General features: G+C 40.7%; 1 protein-coding gene across 5 annotated transcripts in view; it reads left to right on the forward strand.

Moving 5' to 3' along the window:
* Nucleotides 1–25,614, forward strand: part of EEF2K (eukaryotic elongation factor 2 kinase) — a 29,928-nt gene extending 4,314 nt beyond the window's left edge. For 2 of the 5 annotated variants that reach the window (XM_068206947.1, XM_068206945.1), the window contains exons 2-19: nt 3,151–3,472; nt 5,260–5,310; nt 7,029–7,129; nt 8,699–8,759; nt 9,589–9,626; nt 11,811–11,982; nt 13,109–13,258; nt 14,788–14,920; nt 15,594–15,721; nt 16,138–16,339; nt 16,623–16,675; nt 17,412–17,489; nt 18,280–18,342; nt 19,623–19,757; nt 20,713–20,901; nt 21,273–21,397; nt 21,970–22,148; nt 22,797–25,614. In XM_068206947.1, the coding sequence (XP_068063048.1) occupies nt 3,230–3,472; nt 5,260–5,310; nt 7,029–7,129; nt 8,699–8,759; nt 9,589–9,626; nt 11,811–11,982; nt 13,109–13,258; nt 14,788–14,920; nt 15,594–15,721; nt 16,138–16,339; nt 16,623–16,675; nt 17,412–17,489; nt 18,280–18,342; nt 19,623–19,757; nt 20,713–20,901; nt 21,273–21,397; nt 21,970–22,148; nt 22,797–22,906 (2,211 nt within the window). In that variant the 5' untranslated portion in view covers nt 3,151–3,229 and the 3' untranslated portion in view covers nt 22,907–25,614. Of the gene's footprint in view, nt 1–3,110; nt 3,473–5,259; nt 5,311–7,028; nt 7,130–8,698; nt 8,760–9,588; nt 9,627–11,810; nt 11,983–13,108; nt 13,259–14,787; nt 14,921–15,593; nt 15,722–16,137; nt 16,340–16,622; nt 16,676–17,411; nt 17,490–18,279; nt 18,343–19,622; nt 19,758–20,712; nt 20,902–21,272; nt 21,398–21,969; nt 22,149–22,796 lie in introns of those variants that run through there. The other 3 variants (XM_068206946.1, XM_068206950.1, XM_068206949.1) reach the window with 3 other exon arrangements.
* Nucleotides 25,615–27,387: the final 1,773 nt, after the last annotated feature.

Genomic DNA, 27,387 nt, shown 5'->3' on the forward strand with positions numbered 1-27,387 from the left:
TTGCAGTGGTCAGTTGGGTGTTTGGAAAGCACAGTAGTTCTGTAATATGCTACAGGACATTAACATAGCTAGTGGGATTGTTCTGGACAAGTTTATGTAGCTTTGGGTCTGTAGCTCATAAAGCTGATAGTACTTTTTAAGGTGCATAGTCTGTATAGTTGCTTAGGTTAAATTTTGAATCTGGGCTTTAAAAGAATGTTAATTTGAAAGGTGACTTCTATCTTTTTAGAAAAATCCTGTTTGTTACTCTTACAGGTATCATGTTAAATGGCTTTGACTGATGTGGTATTAAACCAAAAAGGATTTTGTATTATACGAGGGACCTGCTTCAGTTGTTCCCTCTTTTGCTGATTGTAGTATTTCTATCACTCAGCTATTTGGGATGAATTTAGGCAGGTTTAGATGCTGAGGCCACTGTAGAACTTTGGCCAAGAGTCTCACTAAACCCAGCAGTGCTTTGTAACAACAGACACCTACAAGAAAAGAAGTCATGCTTTAACAGCCCTGTGATGTGAATTTTCCCTGCTGTTTATCTGTGTTCACATGTTGTCCTTGCTACTCCTGCCCCTCCTGGCCATGTGGCTCTTGGGTATAAAGGCAAGAGAAGGAAAAACACTTGAAACAGGCAATGGAAAAACAAAAATAAGTATAGACTAGAGCAGATTAAGAACAGTGTTTTAAATTATCTGCACTTTGACTCACATAGTACAAGGTTGATAAAAAATTGAATAAATTTTCAAAGTGGGTTGGAGTGGGTAGTTAAAATTATAGGTTGTGTGCGATAATGCAGGCTGGCAGGGTTGGTTTAGTGCAGTCTCACTCTCCTTGTTGCTTAGCCTTAGGAACGCTTCTGCAATGGATATTAAAGATTAAATGATCAAAACACAACAGCAGTAGTAACAGAAATTCCTATATAATAGAACTTCTGTGCTATAATGCAAAAGCACAGACTCTAACCCTTGGGATGAAGGCTTTTTGTCAAGCAAACTGAGGTTTAGAGCAGTGTTTGTGTAGTTCAAAGTGTGGTTATTGAATTCTGTTTTGAAGAGCATTTTATGTGAGTGTGCTTCTTGGTACATACATTTCCAAAGTAAACATTACAAGTACTTTACAAGAACTATGGTTCCAAGAAAAACCAAGAGACTTTAATAAACACCATTAGCTTTAAATAGAAACGGATTTGTGTGGTGATATTTCATTTACACAAGTCACAGAAATCAGAATGTTTGCAGTCACTGCTGCACAAACCCGCATTCCTGCATTGCTGCTGCTTCTCAAATTATCCTGAACCCCATGGATTTTCTGATGTGTGTGACAGCAGGAGCAGAAGGGAGTGCAGGACAGCACTTGGGTGTAATGGGGCTGTCAAGTGCGGTGGTATGTCCTGGATTAGTCACAGTCACGTCCTTGAAGCATCGTTTGACAGCTGCTGGCTGTGTGTGACAGGCAGTAGGGGTTCTCCAGCACTCGGTGCACACTGCTAAGATGATCACAGTAAAAATGGCAGTGGCAGCTGAGGACACCTTCCCCAGCCAGGTGTGTGTGCAGTGACACCTTCCCCAGCCAGGTGTGTGTGCAGTGACCCCTTCCCCAGCCAGGTGTGTGTGCAGTGACACCTTGCCCAGCCAGGTGTGTGTGCAGTGACACCTTCCCTGCCAGGTGTGTGTGCAGTGACACCTTGCCCTGCCAGGTGTGTGTGCAGTGACCCCTTCCCCAGCCAGGTGTGTGTGCAGTGACACCTTCCCTGCCAGGTGTGTGTGCAGTGACACCTTCCCTGCCAGGTGTGTGTGCAGTGACACCTTCCCTGCCAGGTGTGTGTGCAGTGACCCCTTCCCCAGCCAGGTGTGTGTGCAGTGACCCCTTCCCCAGCCAGGTGTGTGTGCAGTGACCCCTTCCCCAGCCAGGTGTGTGTGCAGTGACACCTTCCCTGCCAGGTGTGTGTGCAGTGACACCTTCCCCAGCCAGGTGTGTGTGCAGTGACACCTTCCCAGAATCGACAGCTCCCACGTGGTCTTTGCTGGAAGAGCAGGTGAGCACGCCGGAGCTGCTCCAGTGCAAAGGGAGGTGAGCTGGCTGAGACCTCCTCCAGCAGTGGTGTTCCAGAGCAGCTGCTGCCTGCTGGAGTGCTGGAGTTAGCTGTGTTGCTGGCTGCAGTGTTGGAATTTCTGCCCCTGTCAGAAGAGCAGTAACCAGCAAGATAGTGCTGCTGGAGAAAGCTGCCTCATGTTAAGGCGCTCTTTCTGTGGTGACCACTTTTTCACTGGACAGTGAGGTCAGCAGCTATGAATACTTCTGTAGGAGTGTATTCATCTTCCTGTTTCATGCAGAAAGAAGACTGAAAAATGCAAAGAGCTGAGGAATAACTGTAAAGCAGAACTGAAAACCTTGATGTGTGGTTATTTTATTAGACTAGCTGTGAGAAAATCCCTGATTTTGCTAGGTGGGTGAAGAACTAAACAATGTGACACTTAGAAGTGTCTGTTTTAAATTAAATCCCATTGCTCAGCCAGAATCGGGGCCAAATTCTGAATATTCTCACTAATCCTCTATTTTGTACATGCCAGTATTTCCAGAGTATCTGTGTGAACTTCCACCTCTTCCAAGGGCTTTAATCATTCCTCCACCTCATTTTTCTGCAGTGTGCTACACTTTCAACAGCCTGTGGGCCATTGGCTGTATGTAAGCTAAAAGCCCATTTAAGTCTTGTGGATGGTGGTAAAATGTTCTGTGTTGTTCTTATAATACTCTCTAATTCATTTGACTGATAACTTGTACAGAATATCCTTGAGAAGACTTGTCCTGAAAAGATTTGAAAATTTGACTGTGGTGGTTGAGGTAAAACTCTCTCAAGTTTCTAAGACTAGTGTTGTGAAACTCAGCATTTCATATAAGACAGAATAAAGACATTTAGAGGAGAAGCTAACCAAGGATACTAAGCTCCTATCTTCTCAGTCCTGTAGCAGTTTAAAACCAGAATGCTGCTTCTCAGCAGCTGTAGCAGAGATGTTCAAAACTACATGTAGGTATTGAGGATTACTTTTACAGAGCCAGATGCAAATATATTTCTTTTCTGCCAGTGTGCTGACATCAGTGTCATGCATTATTTGTTCTTTTAATAACCACCTTTTCCTTTTTTGCTCTCTCAGCCAGCTTCTTCCCCCTGTTTGCATGTGCATTGGAGTAGTGGGTGTTCCAGTCCTTGCAGGAGTTAAACCAACCTCCTGCAAACATGGCAGACGAGGACCTTATTTTTCGTATGGAAGGGATTGATAATGCCAGAACGACTCCAGTGGACTCTGGGAATTATCTTGATGCTGATAGTGATGATGAAGACAATTATTTCATCTGTTCAATAACTGACGATCCAGTTTCTAACAAGTCTGCCAATACCAAAGTAGACAATTATTACAGCAGCTTAGCAAAAACTGAGCAGTACAGTTCAAGCTCTTCTCCCAGAAGCTTTAGCTTTAAGGTAAGCGTTGGCTCCAGCCTTCATTAAGGTTTTGGTTTTGCTTAGTTGGCATGAGACATTTTCTAACTGCTTCATCTCTTGTAACTAACACGTTTCAATGAAGATACTCATCTGTTTTTTTCCAGACCTGCAGTTAATTCCATTAAGCCAATAGTCTGACACTGCCATGGAATTGCTTACTGTCCCTTTCAGTTCAGGAAGGAATCTTCCTCCATTCAGTCCAGAAGAAAATTCACTGCTATTAGGATCAAACCATTTGCAATGCAGTATGTTGATTGGGAGATTCAAAAGATAATACAATTGGTGTAAGAAAAATTGAGGCCTGTCAGAAGATAATTTATTATGAATTTTGCTAGTCTGTGATATTTTTAGTTGGACAAATAAAATTGTAATTATAAAATTGTAAGGGTAAGTTTTTGTTATAGTTCCTTCTCAGGGAGCTTTTGACATGTTGATTTTCATGCTTGGGCGTGAAGCATCACACTGGCAGTAGTTCCTGACAGTGTACACAAGCAGTATCTGACTTTTTGGGATGAACACAGCTACAGCATTGCATGGAGGTCAGAGGGGATGTAGCTGGTGCTTCCTTGGCAGTGTGTCCTTTTTCACTCAGCTCCCTTCACACAGATCAGGCCAGGCAATGGAGCCTCAAGTGACATCCACTCTGTAACTTACATATCCTAAATAAACACAGTTTGTGTTTTGTTATTTGTGTTTACATGCTAAACTGGCATGTCTCTTAGATTTTCCTATATTTAATGTGTTTTATTAACACATTTCTTAATATAGATATTAACATTTATTTAATAGATACTCTAAAATCTCGGTTGTGCCTAATGCATGCTTTAATGTGGAAAAAATACTGGGTTTTATTTCAGTCAGGTAACATAGTGAGTAACACACTGAAAGTGAAGCTGGCTTGTCTGCAGGAACGTTTTGCCAAAGCTAGTTAATAGAAACATTAAAAGGTACATATGCCTAAGGAAGGTGAGGAGCAAAAGCATAGGATAGAAATGGGACAGATGTTGGTGTATGTTAAACTAAGCAAGTTAAGACCTGATAGGGAGCTTAGTCTTCATTTGTGTGTACATTTTAACATGTACTAAACTCTTGCCTCTGGGTCTGCAGTGCAATTTCTGAGTCATGTGGTATGAGATAAAACTGATAAGGACTTCAGAAATTGCAATTATTTCCTCCTTCCTGAGCTGTCATTTTGCTTCTGCAGAATGTTTGTTCCCATGTTTTGGTCTCTATAATATCTTGTTTGGAATTATAGGTCCTTTCACAGATAAATTGCTTTATGTTGCGATGTGGAGCAAGCCAGTCTCCATCTCCTGTTTAAGCTGCAGGAATGGTGATTTCCAGCACAGTGAAGCAGACAGCCAGGGCTGGTGACATCCTAAACCCCACAGCCTGGCCTAGGAGAGTCTGCCTGTCAGACCTCAAAGCTAAAGCAAGGCAGTGAGGCCATTGGTAATGAAAGGCAGAACCAGATAGAGAAGTTAACTCTCTGCTTTAAACAGGACTCAGCAATATTTAATTAGCTAGTTAACAGGCAAAACCCTTTTAATAAATACTTGCCAATAAAAAAATTACCAGCTTACCTCAATAGGTTTCTTTGCAGGTGTTCTAAGAATGAACTTAAATTTGGAATATAAATTGAAGAGTGGCTTTTAACTGGAAGTTTTTTGGGGTTTTTTTACTAACAAAGAGAACCAAGACTCTTTGTCAATCATTGTCTTATCACATGTATTTTCCTACTTTCATGTCTCTCATGGATCCTTTAGAATGACACACAACATCGTTCTAAGCATGGCTCTGTGGTTGACCATGGTCGGGTAGGTTAAAAAGAAAATGTCAACAGCATATCTAATAGATGCATTATGGTTTTTTGGTTTGGTTTTATTGTTTTTTTTTCCTTTTATGGAATTTTTTTGTTCATTATTTTATTGTTTGGGAGGACTGATTGCCTCAGCCCATAAGAGTCATCAAGTCAAAACTGAAAGAGGTACCTGTTAAATGGAATAATATCCATCCTTTGTTCTCTGCCCTGAAATTTCACTGTGTGGCTGCCATATGCCTCCAGCAGGAGAAAAATTGCACTGTTACCACCATTTCCATGAAATCCAACTAGTCTTTGAAGATTAGGATACAGCTTTTGTACAAAGCACCTCAAGTGATCAAGCACAAGTAATTAACTTAATTTAAATTATCATCTAACATGAACACAAATCACCTTTTGAAGAGGGAATCTACTCAAGAATGATTTGATACAGCTGATCAACCAAGCAGTTCTTGTTGCTGTCTCTCCTTATTTCTGTCATAGGTATGTAAGTATGGAAATTTTCAGGTCCATATGAGCTGTCATTGCATGACCTGAGGCAACTTCATTTTCTTATGAAATGTAGGAAATCTTTCTCAACATGTCCTTTAGAGTAGTTTTATTTAATGTAGTATTGTTTTCATTTTGTGTTATTGTCAGAAAGAGGAGCATTTAAATCATTTGCAAGGTATGCATAGTTAAAGCTGAAATTCAAAATAAACACAAACATTTAAAGCTTAGCTGCTTCAAAAACTTCCTTGATGCCATTGCTGACACAAATTTATAGTGTATTTTTTTAATAGAAAAGGACTGATTTTAATTCCTGAAGATAAAAAACAAAATAATCACAAAATTTTAAAATTTACTGTTTCTGCACACTAGGAGTTCAGTCAGAGAGGCAGTAATAGTATCTTAGAGCTCAATACTTCTTTATTGGCAGGGTGCAGAGTGCTTTTTCTCCTGCTCACTTTGCAGAAGGCATTTGGCACATCACAGGATCATATCTCCAGTTTTCTTGGAAATATACAATGTGAGAGAGAGAACAAAATGTTAAGAGTAAAGCATCCAAACTGGCTGCTAGAGAGAGACTGTTTGTACTCCAGAAAATTCCTTTGATATTTTACTCTTGACTTGGTGAACATTGAAATAGCTACTTGTCTGGAATTGTTATAATAATCAATTTTTACAACATTCTAATTTCTTCTCTCATGCTGAGCACAGTCTGGGACCCTGGGGTTCACAGAATTTCTTACTTTATCCATATTAATTGTATCTTTAATGGACTTTTTTATACTTACTCTTATGCATGCAAAACCAGCATATGCTGCTACATATGAAAAGCTAAAAATCAAAACAGAAAAGGTGAAGTAATATCATCTGGGTGTGCCTTATTGCCATTTGCAGAACATGTTAGAGATACCTGCAAATTACCACAGGTGTTCTCAATTGTATCTGGTATATACTGTGCCAGATTCTGTTCTCAGTAACTTTACAGTGATGCAAATTGAACTGAAATCTATGCTTTATATATCTGAGCTGTGTTTCATTATAATTGAAATTAAAAAAAGGTCAGAGTGGTCTTTGGTACTACTTGGTCCCTGCTCTAAATAGTGCTTTGGGGGCTTGTGTATTTGCACATCTCCATAGCATTGAGATCCTGATGTGCTCTAGAAAGTGCTGGTTTTGTGAGATGCTGCTGATTATAAATAAAGTGCCAATCTGTAACTTCTTCAGGAAACCTGGAAACATGCTATTGAGAAAGCCAAGCACATGCCTGATCCCTGGGCAGAATTTCACCTGGAGGACATTGAGACGGAGCATGCCACTCGTTACAGGTCCGTGGGTTTTCCTGCTTTGGGTGCTGATATTCAGTAGGACTGCTGCTTTGTGCAAGGGCTGAGTTTGTGTAGTGCAGAATATATGGCTGAACAGCTTTCATAATGCCCAAAGTGAGTGGCTCTTAACTCAGTCTCCCAGGAATATGTAAATACTGCACATCATCAAAAAATAAACCTTTCAGCAAACCATTGTCACATTTTCTCTCCCACGTAAGCAATATCTAGAACTTTCACTGTGTAGACAGGAAACAAGGCTGAAAAGTATTTTCTGGTTGATTTGTTAATGCCATAAATGTAATCTAATAAGGAAATTAATCCCAACTAAGAGGGAGCATACTTAGTTTATATAGTTTGGGAAAGAAAGCAACATAGCCCTCCACGACTTTCCCAAAATAGCAGTTTCAGTTTTGCTAGTCCATGCACTATTGTTGCATGTGGCAACATTAAATCCTTATAAAATCCTTATAAAGCCCAGAATAGCTCAGTGTGGTCTACGTGCTAAAAAGGAGTTTGGCCCTGAAACTGGTTTCAGTGCTTCAAGACAAGCTTTGCCAAAATATTTACTCTATTGACACAGGTTTCTAAGAGGAAGGGTTAGGGGTTAGAGGCCAGTTAATCACCACTTAGCATCAGTGTTTGGGGAGGCCTCCCTTCCAATCCCATACCAGTCATGCAGTGCTGCTCTTCCCCATAGACTGCATCTGTCCCTGGTCAGCCACACAGTCCTGAAATAGTTTGCATATTTTAAAATACAAATAAGTGATAATTTAATTTAGGGCTACTCAATATCCTGTTAAAAAGAGATGGCTCTGATAGTGCTGTTTTTACCTGTTTATTTGCTGCAAACTGGGGTGATACCCCATATTCTCACTTCTATATTATGTATCTGCATGCATGAATTACTCTGTGCAGGTTGGGGAAACCAGGCTGGAAACAATCATGTGTTGATGACTCAGCTGCTGTGGTTCCCAATTTGGCTTTCACTGTGTTGGGAGTTAAAGGGGTGGGGAGAAACCACAGTCTACTCTTTGTGTTATCACAGGGTTGTGCAGGGTCTCGCTCCTCCCTCAGTGCAGTGTTGGGCAGTTCCTGGCCCCACTGCGTCTCACAGCTGGTGCTTGCTGCTCACATTCTCGAGAGCCCCAAGGCAAATACCCAGCCAGAACCAGGCTTATGCAAGCTCAGGACTGGGGGGAGGCAACCTGTTCAGTGTGTAGAGCTTGGTGAGGCTGTTTCTGCCCCCAGTGTGCTGCCCAGGCATCACAGAGGAGGTTTAACTTCAAAGCAGATGAAGTCTCATTTGTAGTGTTACAGAAGTTCAAATTCTGCTTTAGAATCTGCTCATTGACAGGAAGGTTTAGAGTCTCTTCAAAGAGCTAAATGTGTTTCTCCTTGCCTGCCCAAAATGAGGAGGGCCAGAGGGTAGTGGGAAGACTGGAAGCTTTTATGTGGGAGTGGCAGCAGCACTTTCCAGAGTCAGTTACAGAGAAGGAAGGATAGGTGCTGGAAATGGGAGGATTTGGGTTCCCTTTGCATTCTTATGAGACATATCTCCTGATTTTGCAGGTACAATGCAGTTACTGGCGACTGGGTTGAAGATGGAGTCCTTATTAAGATGGCTTCTCAAGTAAGATCACACTGTCCTTCATGTTTACTAACAGCAAGTTTGTAATTTTCTTTCTGTTCCTGAATAGTGGCATCAAGATGTTTTTCTTATAGAAATTTTGAAGTCTCAGTGTAATTCTTTTCACCTGCCTCTTTCTCTTTGTATCCTTCTCTCCAGAATAGAGTAGTAAATGGAGTCAGACCTTCCCTGTGAGCAACATGAGGCATTTGTTCCATTCCCAGTGATTTCCCTTCCATGTCACCCCTCCCATTTCCTTCTGGCATAATTTTCCTGCCTGGCAGTAGTCCTACTATTTTGTGTCCTCCCAAATAATTTCTGTTGTTAGAATGAAAACCAACTTATTTTTCTGTATGTGAGGGTAGAAGGCACTGTCATTTCCCAGTTAAGTCCTGGGGTTGGTTGTGTGTTGGGGTTGCCTTGCTCTGTGCTGCTGGCTGAGTATCTGGCATCTGGGGAGAGATGATGCTCTCTTTGGCACATCCTCTATGGAAGCCTAAATGCAGAGAGCATGAAGTCTGTGAAGCTTCCTTAGGCAGTCAGAGCTGACTCCCAGCTGGGGAGAGAATTTAAAGAGCTTATTTAAAATACATGCCATTTCTTCTCCATGGAATACTGGTAGGGGGATTTTATCCAAATGCCTTTTCCCCAGATACCTGCTTACGCTACCAGGGGTTTTCACTTTTCCTTGAGGAAATATTTCTATAGAGCCCGTTTGAAAACTGCTTTCTGCATGGTATAAAGGGGAAGTCATGGTTGTGTTTCTTACTGGTTAGAAATCAACTTTGTGGAAATGGTAATGCTGAGTTTTTGGTTTTTTTCTTTTTCCCAGCCTTTTGGCCGTGGAGCAATGCGAGAGTGTTTCAGAACGTGAGTATCTGTCCACTTCATCTTTGTTGGCCTCCTTGCAGTATTTTTTTCTGTGGTGACTGGAATTTCACTTAGATGTAGTTGAAATTGTGTAAAGCTTGACTCCTTTCTAAAAGATTTTGATGAGGGGTTTATCCCAGTTTGTGTGACTCTACCTGCAGGGAGCGGGGTTCAGAAAGGAGAATGTTCTCTGAATGTTGTACTTCAACTGTTGTTGGGAGGCAAAATATTCATGAAAGTATAGTAACAGCCACTTAATTTCTGTGTTCCTGGTGTGCTAAAATATCTTAAAAGTTAATATGTGGTCATAGGTGTGTGCAGCCTGGAGACCAACTTGAGGCCTACAGTTAGGCAGAGAAAAGAGAAAGAATATTTGGATGATGCAGTCTCAACTGGAAGAGCCTCCATTGGTGAAGAAGGTTATCCTCCTAGAGTTTGCTTTGGATCACATATAACATGTTCTAAGTTCACACATCATGTTCTAAGTAAGGCAGAACTTGAACACTAACAGTTGTGCTTCCCAGAAAGATAAAGTATGGGGGAAGACTGAGGACAAACTTCCTTCCTTGGAGAGTGTTATCGAATGTTATTGTGAGGATCAGCATCCAGCTATAAATTGGTGTGTGCTAAGAGATTACCCCACCCCTTCCAGGCTCTGGAGATAAATGTTCCCTGGAAAATGTTGGGGAGTGTGTGTTTAAAAACATTCCCCCATCTTCCCATATGTGGAATCCAGAGAAATTGCACTTCATGTGTGGTTTCAGCTCTAGAAAGATAGACACTCCTAAAAGATGGAAATATGATGTTTTGAACTTGAGCAAAAAGGAAGAAAAGTAACCCCACAGTGCTCCAGTTTGGCATTGGCATTTCAGTATCAGTTCATGCTGGTGGCTCTGTTCCTGCAAAGCCTGCTGGATACAGTAGTGAATGAAGCCTAGGAAGTAACAAATCTCAGCCTGCTGACATTGCTTTTAGTCCGTGTTACTTACCAAACTCTCCATTACACAATATTTTGAGTAATGCCATAAACAGAAATTTGTTGGCAGTTTTGCGTTAACCTCTAGTACTAAAAAAGCATAACTTGAATGTCAGCTTCATACTGCTGGGTTTCCCATATGTGTCAGTGGTACAGGGATATTTCCCATCTGGAGCTCTCGCCTAGATTTTTGTAACTCTGTAAGGTTTTCGTTAACACAGTGACAGCATTAGCTCCCCATGGCCCAATGAACCAATGTGAGGATATTGACTTCAGAAAAACATGAGCTGGCTTGTTTTATGCAGAGGAGTGTGTTCCTTGAAGATCTGGGAAGGTTTGGGATCTGGCTGAAATTCTTGCCTCATTTCCTTGTTCATTCTTTCCAAGGCCTCTGTTGCTGTGACTGTGTGTGCCCATCCCTGCAGGAGGACAGGCAGCATGAAGTTACTTTGCCTGTAGAGTGTCCCCTGTACCAAGATGTCTGCATCAAGTTCTTGGCAGGGAGAGGAAAAAGAAGAAGGGGGAAGGGTTGAGAGTTTGAGTGTTGCTACTAATTAAAGCACCTGCTTAATGCATTTGTTGGCAGCCAGCAGATCCTTTCTTATCAAAGTTTTCCCATGCTACACGCTACCACCTCCCCTGCCCCAGCCCCCCTGCCTTGGAGGGATCTGTGGATGAAAGATTTGCACATCAACAAAAGGGAAAAGCTGCATCAGGAGAACTGTCAAGGTGCAGTTTTCCTTCTGGGAGTACGTGGGTTACTGAGCAGTCACTGCTGTGTGTTGAGAAGCAGCAGATTGCTTTTATCCCAGGAGAGGTTTCTTGGTTCATGTTTGAAAGGCCACTCCCTTTTAATTTCTGCAGAAAATAATTGTTGACATTAGAACAGCTTGTTGACAAGGCACCAACCCTTTATATTTCAGGTTTGAGAGGAACAGGAAGGGAAAGGGATTGAGAAAAGGAGAAAGTTTAGAGCACAAGTAGCTGCAGCTAAACCAAACAGTTTGGCACATCTCAGCCATTCCCATGGGATGTTACATTTTCCCTTGTCCCTTTCCTGTGCTTCACATTTCAGCTGGAATACCTGGCATATGACTGAGGCTAATGTTCATCTTGGAGCCTGGCTCTATCCATGCAGGCAAGGAAATGGGAAAGACTGAATTAAAATCCTTGGGTTTCCTTTCACCAACAATTGATTTATCTTTCAGAAAAAAGCTGTCCAACTTCTTACACACTCAGAACTGGAAAGGTGCCTATAATTATGTTGCCAAGCAATACATAGAGAGTGTGAGCAGGGATGTTTATTTTGAGGATGTTCGACTGCAGATGGAAGCAAAACTCTGGGGAGAAGAGTACAACCGACACAAGCCACCAAAACAGGTGCATTCAAAGATCTTGATAAGCAGAAATGCAATATTGTTCTTCTGTTGGGTTAGTTTTCAGACATAATTTAGAGGGAATTAATTATTCAGTCACATTCCATCACATTTAAATGCTTTGAATAGGTTCTTTTGCCCTTCTGTAGTTTTTTTTTTTTAATGATAGCTGATTTTGAGTGGAGTAAATACAGAAATTGCTTTATATTTCCAGCACTAGTGGCTGTGTGTTTGTAAATGTCTGACTGTCCTTAGCTGTTGACTGAAAATCAAAATAAAATGATTTTTGTATTGCTTTCTTTGATGTGTGCCCAGCTGCTTTTGTGATGACCAGAGAAGTCACAGAATTTATTGCCAGCAGCAGTCTCAGCAAGCACTTAACTGTTATTGCTCCAGGAAGCTAGATGCTTAAATCTTAAATCTTCTACATCCATCCAAACATTGATTTTTTTGAGAAGAGCTGGAAACCTCCTGGAAGCCTTGGCAATTTTAATGGCCAAAATGAGTGGTTTTGATATGTGGGGTATTCGCATTGCCTCCCTTATAAGGGTTAGTTAATGACTACCTTGGCTCATAATGGCAATGTGAGGTCTACAGTGGAACATGCAGAGAGAAATCTACAAATCTAGAAGCTTTAAATGCCATGTTGGAGAAAATATATAAGTGGAGTGAGAGTTGTGATGGTTTCTGCTTTAGGAATGTGTATGGGACAGAGGGAGAAGGTGAGGCAGGATACAGAGGTACCTGAACAGTAGATACCCTCAGCCCTTCTCTGAAAAGGCATTTCTTCCAGTTGTGCAGTAGTGACTGTATGTTTTGTTCTCTGGGTGCAGATTCTTTGCAGAGGTACCCACAAAATAAAATAGAAAGCCAGCACTTGCTAAGAATTTTTTTCAGAGGGGTTTGTTGCAGAAGTGAGCTGTTTTGAAGTGACTGCTTTTAATGTATGGAATTCTTCCAGTAACTCAAGAAGCACATGACTCTTCCCCCACCCCCTTGTTAAACAGAAAGATCTTTGCAATTGTTCAGATTCTTGCATTGGGAAAGTTTTCACAGCTGGAGGATTCACATACACTTTGATCTGAAGGCAGTATTCTGTTAGTCATTGTTTATCTTCTTTCCCTCCCCAGGTGGATATAGTGCAGACCTGTATTATTGAAATGAAGAACAGGCCTGGAAAGCCTCTCTTTCATCTGGAACATTACATTGAGGGCAAATACATCAAATACAACTCAAATTCTGGATTTGTGCGAGACGACAACATTCGTCTAACTCCACAAGTGAGGCTTTGTTTAATGTTTTCCATTTTGTTTAATGCTTTCCATGCTTTCCATTAATTCTCTTCTGCAGAGAATTCCTGGGCACTCTCCAGAGGTCGTGCATTACTGCCAAGAAAGGAAACTGCAGGCTCTGCAGTACAGTGCCAGATTAATTTCTCTATTTGCAGTTTGCCTGTCCCTTACTTGGGGCCTGCTCTTTCAAGTGCTGAGTGCTTCTTTATTGGATTTCAGTTGATTACAGTTGAGTTGAACAGGGCTAATACTCTTCGGAAACCTTAAGCCCTTTGACTCTAATTATTATTTCAGGCATCAAAGTGTATCAAACTTCTTCAAATTGAGGCAGTGAAGAGATCTCTCATGTACTATGTACTGAATTGTCGTTTGGTTCATCCCGTAATACACAAGAGGTGGCTGGTACCCAATTCATGTAAATAAATCTAGTCCATTTGCATATAAAAATGTTGATTTTTCCAGCTGCAGCCTCTGAATAGCTGAATCTGAGATTGCATACAGAAACACAAGGACAGATTTTGAGTGATTCTTGAATCTTGTAAAATAAATTTAAAATATTATTGAAAAATGCAAAGTGGTCAGTGTAACAGGTATTTTACTGGGCCTTGATAGTTTTGTTCTTTACATTTTTTCTGCTGTTTTTAAGGTATTTGTCATGAGGCTTAATGTAAGCAGAGAATTTGTGTTCTGGGCTGTCATTTGTGCACTGAATCAGTGCTGTGCTTTCACAGGTTGGGAACAAAATGTTCCCTGGTATTTGCTGCAGTTAAAATGTTTGTCTGTCACCACCAGTCACCTCCCCCAGGCCTGGCAACGCTTTTTTGGAGGCCTTCCCAGAAGATTCCTGATATCTCAACTTTATTCTAAAGAGAAGGGCTTTTTATACCTGATTCTTGAAATGTGCTCTTTCAAGAGCACAAATGCACATTTCATTATTTGATACACAAATGCAGACACAGAGCAGTTGCTCAGGGGAATCACTCAAAGGGGAAGAAGAATTTGTCGGGATGCTCACATTTATTTATGGGTTCTTTCTCCAAACTGTGCCAGAGCTAATACTTGTTGGCAGAAGGAAGCAGTGTCCCAGAGATGCAGAGCTTGCAGATTCACAGGCACAGCCAGAATGTTTATACAGAAGTTATTCAGCACTGGCTTCAGAGCCCACTGTTTTTCTTTTCTACCAGCCAGCTCCCCACTACCTAAGGTGAAGACCGTAGTGGAAAATAATCTCTAGTACAAAAATGAGGAATTAGGCAATCTCCTTTCCCCTGCCCATGCACACTGCTGCTCTTCACTCTGCCTTTTTTAGCCTCTCTGCGAGTTGGAGCAGGTTGGAGAGACAGGATATAACATGCTTTTGGTCTCTCTTGCTGCTTTCATCACAATGTTTATACCAGTTATATTTCACTGATAGGGTTATCAGACTTCTTTTCAGATTTATAACAGGGGAATATGTGTTGCTGTTTTCAGTAGATGAAGGGAGAGTGTTCTCAGACATCTTCTATGGTTCCTTCCAGGCCTTCAGCCACTTCACCTTTGAGCGCTCAGGACACCAGCTCATTGTTGTTGATATCCAGGGAGTTGGAGATCTTTACACAGACCCTCAGATCCATACAGAGAGTGGTACAGATTTTGGAGATGGCAACCTAGGTAAAAATCAATGATTCTGTTTCACTAAAGGGCGTTTCTCTTTTCTTCCCAGCTCTGCTGAGTAGCCACTGCACTGGGTGAGCTGACACATTTCTGAGGGTCTTGCAAACAGCTGGGGAAGTCCTGTTGTAAGGAGTCCTGTACAGGTTATCTGTCATATAAGGGCAGTTTTAAAATGAAAGCTGGCTCATATCTTCTGGCCTACTCCTAAACAAGTAGTGTAATTAAGTAGTTTCTACATTGTGAGAACAATAATCATGGCCTTTGATTTCCTTGCCATGTTGCAGGAATGGATATAGCTGAATGCAGAAAGATAGGCACCGTGTATTTTTGAAGTTCCAAGTGTCTATATATGAAGTTGTTCATAGGATGCTGCAAGTTTTATAAGCAGGATCAAATTTAGGCACGTTTCTCAGTGATGCAGTTGGATTAGGTTTGTGTTATATCTTGTTCATACATAGCTTTCCAAGATTTTTCTCACTTCTTTTACTCTCATGCAGAGAGAGTGAAAAGCTCTTACAGGTGTTGAAATGGAAGTGGGTTAGGCTGTGTGCTACAAAGCATCTTCTCTCTTGGCTTTTTAGGAAAAGCTTTGGGACTTTCAGCTTTTACTAAGTAAATTGTAATAAAAAATTTGAGTAAATCCTTTCTTAACTTTTTTTTAATGCCTTAGGTGTTCGAGGTATGGCCTTGTTCTTTCATTCTCATTTCTGCAACAACATCTGCAAAAGCATGGGGCTTGCACCATTTGATCTTTCATCCAAAGAGAAAGATGCCTTGGATTATAATAAAAAATTGCTTGTAAGTGTTTGATGAAAAAGTGTAATTAAACTGTAGCTTTAATTAACAAGGGACCTTGTAACCAGTGTTTCTTTGGGACCAAGTAGATCTTAGAATGCTGAAATAATTTATAAGTTTTGGATCTCACAAACCTGATTTGATGCTTGTTGCAAGCTGATCTCAGTTTCAGCTGATTTTGGTAGCAGTGGGACTTGATGTAACACTTGGAATGAAACTCAGTCCTAAACAAAACTCTCTGACAGTAAAAATGTCTGGGCTTGATATTTTGTTGCAGTGTAGAGCTTTTCAAAGCAAATACTTCTGTATACATGTGTACATTTATAGAGGACTCCTAATAAACATTCACATTGGCTTGAATGGAATGCTTAGAATACACAGAAGGATTATTGACAGGACTTTCTCGTTGATTTGCCAAGGAATCTGCTCAAACAATTCTCCGTGGCACAGAGGAGAAGTGCGGCAGCAGCCGGGTGAGGACGGTGTCCGGGAGCCGGCCCCCCCTGCTCTTCCGCCTGTCTGAAAACTCTGGGGATGAAAGCATGAGTGATGTGGCATTTGACTCCCTGCCCTGCTCTCCCTCCTCTGCAACCCCTCACAGCCACAAGGTGGACATGCTTAGTGAGTGAGCCTCAATCACCTCAGCGGGGGTTCCTGAACATCGGACTTGTCTTACTTAGGTTTTGTTTTACTTTGTTTTTTAAGCAGAACAGCATTAATTTAGTCCAGAGCAGTTGTTTCTAATGCTCTTCTTTGAGCAGAAATAAGACTGAGTGTACTTCTGTGTAGATAATTAATGCACAAATGCTTTTGTGAAAAAAAAAAGCAATAAAATTATGCTATCTAGAGCTTTTTCCTCAAGCATGTTATCCTTATAGTAACAGCAAATACTTTTTTCTCCTAGGCTGGCCTGTGTTCAGTGAAGTAGATAACTTGGATCACCTCGACAACAAAAGGGTGAGGGTCTTTCCAACAGAAAATGAGGCTGCAGTTGCCTAATAAAATGTGTCTTTATAGACCTTCCCAAAGGTTTTGTTCAGTAAAAGCATATAAAGGTGCTCTGCCTATTTCTCTTGTTGCAGATCATGTTACCTCTGTGCATTTGGTGTTTCTAGTAAAGGAAAAACATTTTATCTTAATGTTTTAGTATTCATTATTTTGCCAGCAGAAATTTATTTGCATCTGGTGAATTTTAACAGGTAGTTAAAGCATGTGCCTTTCCCCTGCCTGCATATTGTGTCTTGGGTGCTTGTCCCAGCTGCTGTGGAATTAAAACTAAAGAATCCCTATGGATTAGGTCCCTGCAAATACTGGTAGCATGGAATGTTAGAGAACCTTGCCTGAGGAGGTGCAGGAAGTTTGCAATGGACATTTTCCAGAGCTGGACCTTACTGCAAGGGGCTGTCAGTGGTTTATCACTGAAGCTGAAAACTATATTTAGTGGATTCTTGATTTGATAAAATATGAAAGTACTAGATTTGTTTTAATCTATGTAAGGGAGAAGACAATCTTAGACTAATTTATGTATCATTAAGTCCTGCTCCTTCTGACAGAGGTAGCACAATCATTTTCATCCAGTTTAACCATCCAGTATTTTTCATTGAAAGAGCAAACTGTTTGCCCTGTGAGAAATATCAAGCTGAGGTCCTTACAAAGTATAATGCTAATGCTGTTCTGTTCTTGACTTCTGTAGGATTTTGAAAATGGTGGAGACAGTGGATATCCCAGTGAAAAGAGAAGTGAAACAGAAGATCTGGATCATAGAGAGAGGGTAAGAACCTGACTGGTGTAGCAGAGTTGGGCCTGCTCCTACTTAAGCTGTTTTTGTAGAAGAATCTTCTTATGTATCCTGCCTGATCTAGAGCTGATCTTGATCTAGACTTTGAAAACAGAGGAAACAAAGAAATTCCCCCATGTTGCAAAGTTACTCATATTGGGAATGACACTCTTACAGGAAAAAAATGATCTGTAATGAGTAGCTTAATTTCAAATTTATTTGATGAGATGTTGTTGTGTGTTTCTTAAGTATGACATATTGCATTTAGGGTATGTAGCCATCTTCATGTCATGTGGATTCCATTAATATGATCTGCTTTCAGATACCTTCTCTACTTTGTATGGCTTGAAATATTACAGAACTTAATGTTGTTGTCAAACAATAATATGGAACTTCAGAATTCCTGGGGATTAGTTGGTTACTCCTCTAAAATACAAATTTTTAAATAAATGCTTTTTGACCTGAAGATCTTAACAAGATATTTAATTAGAAGACAGAAAAGAGAATACTGCTTCCAGAGATGCCACTCCTTTTGTCGTCTCCTTTGGCAAGGTATTTGTCGTGGCATCTCCAGCTTACAGGATTAAAGCCCATGTACGCCAAGTTCTTTGTCATTTTGGTATGTGTCTTAATATATTGTGATGTCACTGAAAGTGAATGATCCAATGGAAACAGTTTTGGTCCTTGTCAGTATTAATTCTGCAGGGTAGGAATAGTCTTGAGGCATAACTGGCACACATCAGTTGCTGCATATTGAATGATGCAAATCTTTACATTAACGTAGGGCCATTCAAACAACAACCGGAAGCAGGAGTCTGATGAAGACAGTTTGGGAAGCTCTGCAAGGGTAAATAAAGCAGAAATGTTCACAGACTGAGTTTGCTGCTCTGCTTGTCCTGTGTTCCACTCCTCTGCCACCTAACCATATCACTAAACCAGATGTTGGTTTCCCTTCCTTTTCAGCTACAGAAAATGTTTATTAATATCAATTTACCACTCTGTTATTTCCTTTTATGTTTTGTCTTTGTTTTCTTGCGAAAGAAGTACTGTGAAACAAATTGTCATCTCTGTAGCTGACCTCTCTCATAAATTAGTGTTTATGCATGGGTTTCTCACTTTAAAAAATTACAGCTCTGTGGATTTATTTTCTGCTTAACTAAATTTATTTCCTTTTTTCACTTTACATTTGGAATTCTATCCTGTATGTAGCTGTATGATTTCTTAAAAACTTGAAGTGTTTGAAACAGATACACAGTGAAGAGAGCTCCTGTCACCTGAGTTAGGAAAGACCAGACCTTGTATGATTTTACAAAATATAACTTCTGTGATAATTGGTCTTGGATATAAGCTTAAACAAATAACTACTGTGAAAGGAAAGAAAAAACAGAGCTTTGACAACAATTAATAATTTATTTAGATACAATTTTCAGAATTTCATTTTAATTATTATATATTCCTGTTTCAGAAAATTGAAACAGCTTTAACAGACTGAAGTTCTGTGCCAGTAGCCTTTCCTTTGTGTTTCCTCTGTGTACCTGCAAAGGCATTAATTGTGATAGGATTATTTTCAGCTACTGTTTCCCACCAATCCATTATGTTCAAAAATTTCTTCATTTGGGTTGCTCCTCCTGAGAAATGCCAATGCATGTATCTGCCTGTAATCTTCTGCATGGTTACATTTCATTTTTCTAGAGTTCTAGAATGCAAGCTGCACTTAAAGTGTTGGAAACTGAAATTCTGGCCAGAAAAGTATGGGTTTAATTTTTTTTGTGCATGGATAACTTCAGTGCTTGCAGTGTGACTATTCACACTGTGCTTATTTGTGTATTCATAATTTCTGATCAGAATTTCTGAATCAGAAATTCATAAATTTCTGATTCAGAACTTTGAGATGATTCTTCAAAGTGATGATGTTTGGATTAGAAATAGAGGGGTTTACTCAATTTCTTTAATGAAGAGTAATAACCAATTATTCAGCTACTAACATGACTTTTGAAAGCTGTGTTTTAAAATACAGTATTTACTACTACATAACAATATTAATAGAGGCTTGGATTCTTGGATGGTAATCCATATGGATGGGAATTTAAATTTTAAATATAAATAATAGTGTATTTTGTATTTCAGATCAGTGTGGAGAAGTGGAATCTTTACAACTCTTCCAGAGTCCACATCCACAGACCGTCCTGTGTTGCCCAAGAAATTCAGAGGCTCAATGCACTGGAACTTGAAAAGAAAATTGGGAAGTCAGTCCTTGGAAAGGTGGGATGGGTCTGCTAATACAGTTTTATCCAATGAGAAACCTCTTGTATTTATTACGTACATAGAAATGTTGCCCTGCTTGCATTTATTTGTGCAGTTGAAAATAACACATCTATAGCTTTCTGTCACCTACCCGTGTTGTATAAGAAACATTTGAGTTCAGAAACCCGTGAATTCCATCTGCTTTTGGCCTTGCAACATCTGGGCTCCTTTGGGAAGAATCCTGATGTTGTTAATCCGCATTTCCAGAGGCATCACACAGGGAGGATACAGTGGGATGGGTGTGCTGTGCCTGACCCACATACCTTGCACATAGGCAAAGCTGAGCTCCTGAAAACTGGTAGCATGGACTGACCCTTTTTACTCCAGACTATTCCAGATAATGCAAATGTGAATTAAGTTTGGGGTTATGTATGGCCTTAAGCCCACTCCTAAAACATGATGTAAATCTTACTGAACATCCTGGGAAACCTTTTGATGTGGGAAGAAGCCTGTTTTTCAGAGAATCTTTTAGGTTGGGAAAGACCTCTAATATCATCAAGTCCAACCTCTGACCAACCGCCACCTTGTCAACCAGACCATAACACTAAGTGCCGTGTCCAGTTGTTTCTTGAACACGTTCTGGAACAGTGATTCCACCACTTCTCTGGGCAGTCCATTCCAATGTTTAACAGCCCTTCCCATTAAGATATTCTTCTTGATGTCCAGCCTGAATCTCCCCTGGTGCAACTTGAGGCTATGTCCTCTCATCCTGTCACCAGTTGCTTGGGAGAAGTTGCTGACCCCCATCTTGCCAGAACCTCCTTTCAGATAATTGCAGAGAGTGCTAAGGTTTCCCCTGAGCCTCCTCTTACTCCAGGACTTAGCTCTAAGACCTTGTAAAATATGAGCAGAGGGCTTTTGAAGGATCAGATCCCTACATCATGCTGTGTCTCTCCTGTGCAATTGTGTCCAGGTTCACCTGGCCATGGTTCGCTATCATGAAGCCGGGCGCTTCTGTGAGAAGGACAAGGAATGGGATCAGGAGTCAGCCCTGTTCCACCTGGAGCATGCTGCAGACTGCGGGGAGCTGGAAGCCATCGTTGGGTTAGGTCTCATGTGCTCTCAGCTGCCACATCACATTCTTTCCGAGGTCACTCTCGAGGTATGGAAGATGCCAAAAAGCAGATTTGCGGTCCATTGTAAAAATAACATAAGAATAGCAGGAAGTGGGGATTAAATGAAAACCGTACTTAGGTGTTCTGTAGCCTCTTCAGAGAAAACAGATTACTTTGTAATTAAGGATTTGGACAAAACAGCAAAAAAATGCTGCCTCTTTCTGGTTTTGCCAGCAAATTACTGCATGCCTTTGGGAAGCTTTTTGAAGCCACCTTTACTGTTCAGCTGCTTTGTTTCTTGTGGCTGTGCTAATTTTTCAGGCATACTAAATACTTGCTGACTTTGAGAAACTGCATTTAATGGTAAAGGGATGGTTTTAGAAGCATGCATTTTAAAGGTTTTTGTTTTCTTTACTAGGATACAAAGGAGAACAGAAATAAAGGATTTAATTTCTTGCTGAGAGCAGCAGAAGCTGGAGACCGGCCTTCCATGATTCTGGTAGCAAGAGCATATGATACAGGTGTAAATCTTGGTGCAGACAGGTACTGTGCATGGCTGAGTAAGTTAACTTGGTGGTACTTCACTGAGGCAAGGCTGGGGCAGTGATTTTTCTGCTTTTGTATTTTAGGCATGTCTTTGTTATTTACTCGAGTTTTCAGTTTCACACAACAGTGATACTCTTCAAATTTCCCACTGTCAAATAACATTAAACTTACAATTGAAGTTCACTGAGTATTCTCAGTGTGTAAAATAACTGATTCTAAGAATTTATGAAACAAGACTCTGCAACTTCAGGTTGTTTTCTAAATTGGTTACTCTCACAAATATAAATGCCCAAACGATGCAACTGTGAATGAAGCTCAGACTCTGGAGTTCAGCAAAACACTTCAGTCTGATACTTTCTCCTGTAATTCCTGCATAAAGTGACCCCAGCCTCATTTTGCTGTGGTGACCTAATGCCGCTGTGCAGTTAGTGAGTCTCCATGAGAACATTTGCTTTCCTGGGGAGCATCAAGGCTCCGAGAAGCCAGTACAAAATGGGATGCTGAATCTCCAATGCAGAGTACATTTGTTTCCTAAGGGAACCATCTTAAGAAATTATTTTTGACTTCAGAGCCCAGGATTGGAAGGAGGCACTTCACTGGTACAACGCCGCGCTGAACATGACTGACTATGATGAGGGAGGTGAATATGATGGCACTCAGGATGAGCCCCGGTATCTGCTCCTGGCCAGGGAAGCAGAGATGTTAATGATGGGAGGGTTCAACCTGGATAAGGATCCACAGAGATCAGGTGAGGCCTCATTTTATTTCTGTTACCTATAATCTTTCTTTTCCATTCCTTCTCCCCCAGCATGTACCCCAAAAGTAGATTTCTTGCTTCAGCTGTTACAAAACATAGAGAGGGTCAGTACCTTCAGATTTAATGATGCTCGGTGTAACAAGGCTAGTAACAGTAAAAGAAGAGATCTTGGCAGTGACAGGGTAGTGGGTGGTGCCAGGACAAATCTGTGGCACACTGAGTCACTGCCAGGCAACCTTCACTCCCTCTGAGGTTGCTCTTCTGGGTCGCTCCCCTGAGCTGCAGGTTGCTGCTTGTAGTTCGAGCTACATCCATGACTCCCAAGGCCGTACACAACATTCTCTTAGTTGCTGTGTAACCTACGTGCTAGATGTCTGTCCTGGGGGCTCCTACAGGCTGGTCCTGTTTGCAGTCCTTCCAGATACATTGGGGAGCCATCAGCAGCCAGTTGTATAACTTTCAACTTGAAGAGCAGAGGCTGGGTTCCCAGCTGATGTAACTCTGACACTGTTAAAACACACCCACACACCCAGCCCTGAAGTTTGACCTCAATTTCTCCCTTTGTCCTTTATTTGCTTCAGGCTAAAGCCATATTCTTTCTTTACTCTGTCAACATAACTGATGCTGTTTCCTCTCTAGGTGAGCTTTACACAGAAGCAGCAGAAGCAGCCATGGAAGCCATGAAGGGCAGACTGGCAAATCAGTATTACCAAAAAGCAGAAGAGGCTTGGGCAATGATGGAAGAATGACACTGAAATTAAGCAATGCTTGTATATAAATTTGTTACAGACTTGCTGCATTTGCAGCTACAAAGATGTTTTATGTGATGTTACCAGGTTGGTTTTGATTCGTATTTTAGTTTTATAATTTTTTGAGGGTAGAAATCTAAATGTAAGCAGTATTTAGGGTGCCATTTTTGTGTTTCAAAGTTGTGATACACACACACTTGAACCTTTTGTACTTTTTTTACTGTTAGAACTGAGGGGCCTAGTTTTTTTGACAAAAGAAAACCAGACCTTATTGTTTAAGTTTTACATATCCTGTTTTTTACATTTTTCTTCTTCTCCCCACATACAGAAAAACATTTTCCTAAATTCTCAGCATTTCTTCATCATTTTTGGTGTATCTCACCAAATTTGCACATGAACATAAATTTACAGTTTATGTATGCAGCTACTGATGTTAATAAGTAGTCCCTTTCTATTTTGCTGACATTATTGGACACTTATTCTCAAATGAATTTCAGATGGAATCCTTAGTTTGGGAGGGGTAGGGAAGATGATTCAGATTGGCAGTGAGGATATTCAGGGTAGAATGTTTTATTCATTACCAAAATTGCAGAAAATCATTCATGTTCTTGATGAAGTGAGGCATCCAGCTACTTCTCTCATTTTCACATTTTACACCATATAAAATTTTATTTGTATAAAAGTCTACTGATCTTATATTTTTCCAATGATGTACAGTAGCAAGATTTGTAATATATGGGTAATTTGAAGTTAGTTTTACAGTGGCATCTCAAATCTCAGTGAAGTTAGATCATCTCACTTAAGATGAGAACACATTTTCCACCATTTCCAGATGGATGTTTGAAGAGGTTAGGAGATGTTGATTCACCTTTTCTATGTACAGAAAACAATTTACATGGTTGAAGTATATTTTAAATGGTATTTTATCTGCAAATACTGTTTAGAGAAGAAAGGGAAAACAGTACTGTTTAGAAAGGGAAAACAGTATTACCCCCAAACACTTGAATTTGTGTCCTCTTTGCCTAATCCTAATCAGTGAGGGGAGGACAAATACCTGGTGGTGGTTGAATTATCATTGCATAGAGGTAAAATTTCTTCAAATCCAGTCTTTTATTCTAAAGCTGCTGTGCTGTACTATGTGGATAGTACAGAAGCTGTTCCTTGGTTGTGGTTAACAGTCATTTTGCAGGAGATTTAAGGTGGAAACTTCTGCCTCCTTGGCCTGGCAGTCTCCTTAGGTGTAAATTGATGTGCACAAGAGGCAGCCCCTGTGAAGTGCTGGATGGCCTGTAATGCTCACCACTTCAGCCAAGCTCTTAAAAGCAGGTGTAAAGCTAAGCAGGCCATGAGATGATGCAGGATTGATCAGGATTTCTCACATGCATAGCCAAGGAATATTAATTTCTTGTAAAATGCAGAAACTGTTCAGGGAACAGAAATCAGTTCTTCCTTTCCTTTCCAAGTGCCTGTCACTGGAATCAAATTATGCTCCCATTTTCACTTTTTTATGGCAAGTGGATCTTGAATTGCTGTTTAGACATTATCCAAGAGTGATGTCGGTAACTTCTGCCACTGTCTGAAAGAGGTGAACTCCTGGTGGTTAAGGGAGAATTTGAATCCTTTCTAGGAGGGAAGGGAAAGTTACCCTTGGATGTTGTGCTTCTGGCTGGTGCTGTCCCCACCAGGCAGTGGTAGCTGTGAGCAGCCTTGCAACACGGGGCAGCATCTTTTTGCTGTAGGTAGCAGGGGTTGTGGGAAAGTAGTGCCCATGGCCTCTTTCTCTTTTGTGTTGTTTTGAGACTCAGGGCGAAGCTCGTCACCCATTAGTGGAGGATGGTCTCATTTCTAGATCTCAGCTGGTCTTAGGTAGTGAGGTACTAAAATGATCAGATTTTTGGACCTACTATTTTTTGTACATGCTGAAATAGAACCAGAGGACTACAATTCAGATGAATGTTTTCAGTGCCTATCCAAAGTTCTGCTTTAGATGCCTAAAGCCTCTCTGGGATGTGGCCTTTTTTGCTATTTCAGTTCATAGCATTAAAGTATCAGCTGTCAGTGAAAGGTGAAGCCCCTCACCTCTGAAGACAGTTGAATAGTCTGTTTTGTGCAGAACCTGTGCAGTGGAGGGACTACAAATCGGACAAAAGGATTTGTGTTTCCCTCAAAAGGTGGTGATGCCAAATCTTTGAGATTTTCCTTGAGAAGGAAGCATGTGTTACAACACCACTAACCATGTAGGGAGGAGATTGAAAGTGTCCAAAATGTACATGCAAAGGATGTCGAGTGTAATTATTGACACTTTTTGGTGTAGTTTAATTTGCTAAATTCAGTAGTTGCTAAAGTTGCTGACAGCTCTGTGTAGATCTGGTATGTAAATGTGCACACAACTCAGTGCAAAATTAATTAATTTTTTATTTGCAAATACTACTTTTTGGTGATGAAGAGCACCTTCTGTCCTAAGATGTATCAGATGATTTAGCCATACAATAAATAGGACTGTCAATAATATGAAAATGGAAATTGTTTACAGAAATACACGCAACTTACTCTGTGACATTCTTTTGAAGGGAAAAACTGTATATTTTAAAGATTTTGTAATTATATTGCTTTATGCTGTATTTTTAATCTATTCACAATGAAAAAATAAAAATCTGTATTTTTTAAAAATGTGAAAATAAATCTGAGGCTCAGCCTGCCAGAACTTACCAGGGTTCATTGTTTCCAGATGTCAGTGGGAATATTTCTTGGGTAAGGACAAGGAGATGGAAGACTTTGTTTGTATGTCAGACAAGCAAATATTGCTTGCCTGCATCACTTAGTCGTCTCATTTACTTTGTGAGGGTTCACTCTGGCTAGTAAATGAAATTGTTCTTTTTGTCACTTTTCTCAGTAGAGCGTTACTCATTGCTTGTGGGTATTTGCTTTTGGGTTTTTTTTTTTCTTTATGAATTGCCAAAATTTGATCCTACTATTGCAAACTTCCAGAAATCCTCTGTTGTTTGTATTATTCCATTCCCAATTTAATTTCCTTTCAACAGTCAGAAGTAACTAACTGGGAGGAAATTATTAGACATATAACAACAAAATCTGTTTTCCTCCAGAAAACAAAATTGTTGATGTGCTCTCTGATTTGCATTTGATTACACATGTAGTGTCTGTAGCCAATGGAGGATAAAATATAAGGACAAGAAGGCTCATTTGCAGGGTGCTACAGAGGCCTCCCTATGCCTTTAACTTTTATTTAGTCCTGAGAATGGGCTGGAAATTCCTGGGCTCTACGATTTGAGGTGGGATACAACATCTGTCATTTTGCTATGATTTATTTCCCTTTTTGTGCCAGAATAATGTGTTTGATACAGGCTCTTTCAAGCTGTTAAAAAGGGAACTCTTAGTGTTGCCTTTTTATTGTTATATTTAGACAGGTGAAACTTCTTATACCTGTGTAGTTTAAACAATGTGAAATTATCCTCTAGCAAAGGCACTGTGAAATAGCAGAATTTCCTAACAAAAAAGTACCATCTGGGCCTCTGCGCTGTAGAATCACTAAGATGAAAAATGGTGAAATTTGGCACTGCTCTGGCTTTACTGCCTTTGCAGTTTTTAGATATAGCTGCTGTCACAGAGATGGAGTGTTTGGCAAATGTAACAAAGTAAGAATAGCATTCTTCAGAAACCATGGAGACGGCAAACTCTTACAGCTTATAAAGTGAAAATAAGTATATTGCCTGTTTCTTAATTACTGGTCTGTGGGACTGATTAGAATCTCATTCTCTTCCCCACAGATATAATTTCACTCAGAGCAGAATGAGTGCTGACAGAGCCAGGTGTAGTTATGATGGGTCAAGTCACGACTTATCTGAATTTGGACAGACAGAATTTCATTTGAACCTCTCAGGGTGGATGCAGGGCAGTGCTGCCAGGGGTGAGTCAGGGTATTTTCAGGTTTAAGTCCAGGGGTATCTCTCAGTTACTCCTGCTGATGGACCTAACTCCTGTGTGGGGACAGCTCAGGGCTTTGTAACCCTTGGGCCTGGCCCTTAGTTGGGAGTGTTCGATACAAGTGTTGGGTCCTTGCTATTTCCTGTGCCAGGACAACAAGGTAATGAGGCTGGTAGCTTGTGTTACAGTTTGAGTTCTCCTCTGCGTTAGTTATTTTTTAATTTGGAAAAAGTCTTGTCTTATAACTGATGTTGCACAGGTGAAATGAAAAATCTGGTGACCCAACTGCCACCCCCAAGGGACAGCCTGTGCTCTTAGCCCCTGTCTGTGTCACACGTGGCTAATGGGAGTAATCTTGCGTACACAGGCTTCCTTTGGTGCTCAGGAGAAATGTCCCTGTGGCCTGGCACAGACACATTTCAGGGACAGAGGCTGAGCTCAGCTGTGACAGGGCAGAAGAGCACTTTTCAGAGGGGTGTTAGTACCTTGCACCGCCTGGGCAAAAGGGCCTGTGGGACTGAGCAGCCCACACAGTAAGG

This window comes from Anomalospiza imberbis, chromosome 16, assembly GCF_031753505.1.
Source record: "Anomalospiza imberbis isolate Cuckoo-Finch-1a 21T00152 chromosome 16, ASM3175350v1, whole genome shotgun sequence".
NCBI lineage: Eukaryota > Metazoa > Chordata > Aves > Passeriformes > Viduidae > Anomalospiza > Anomalospiza imberbis.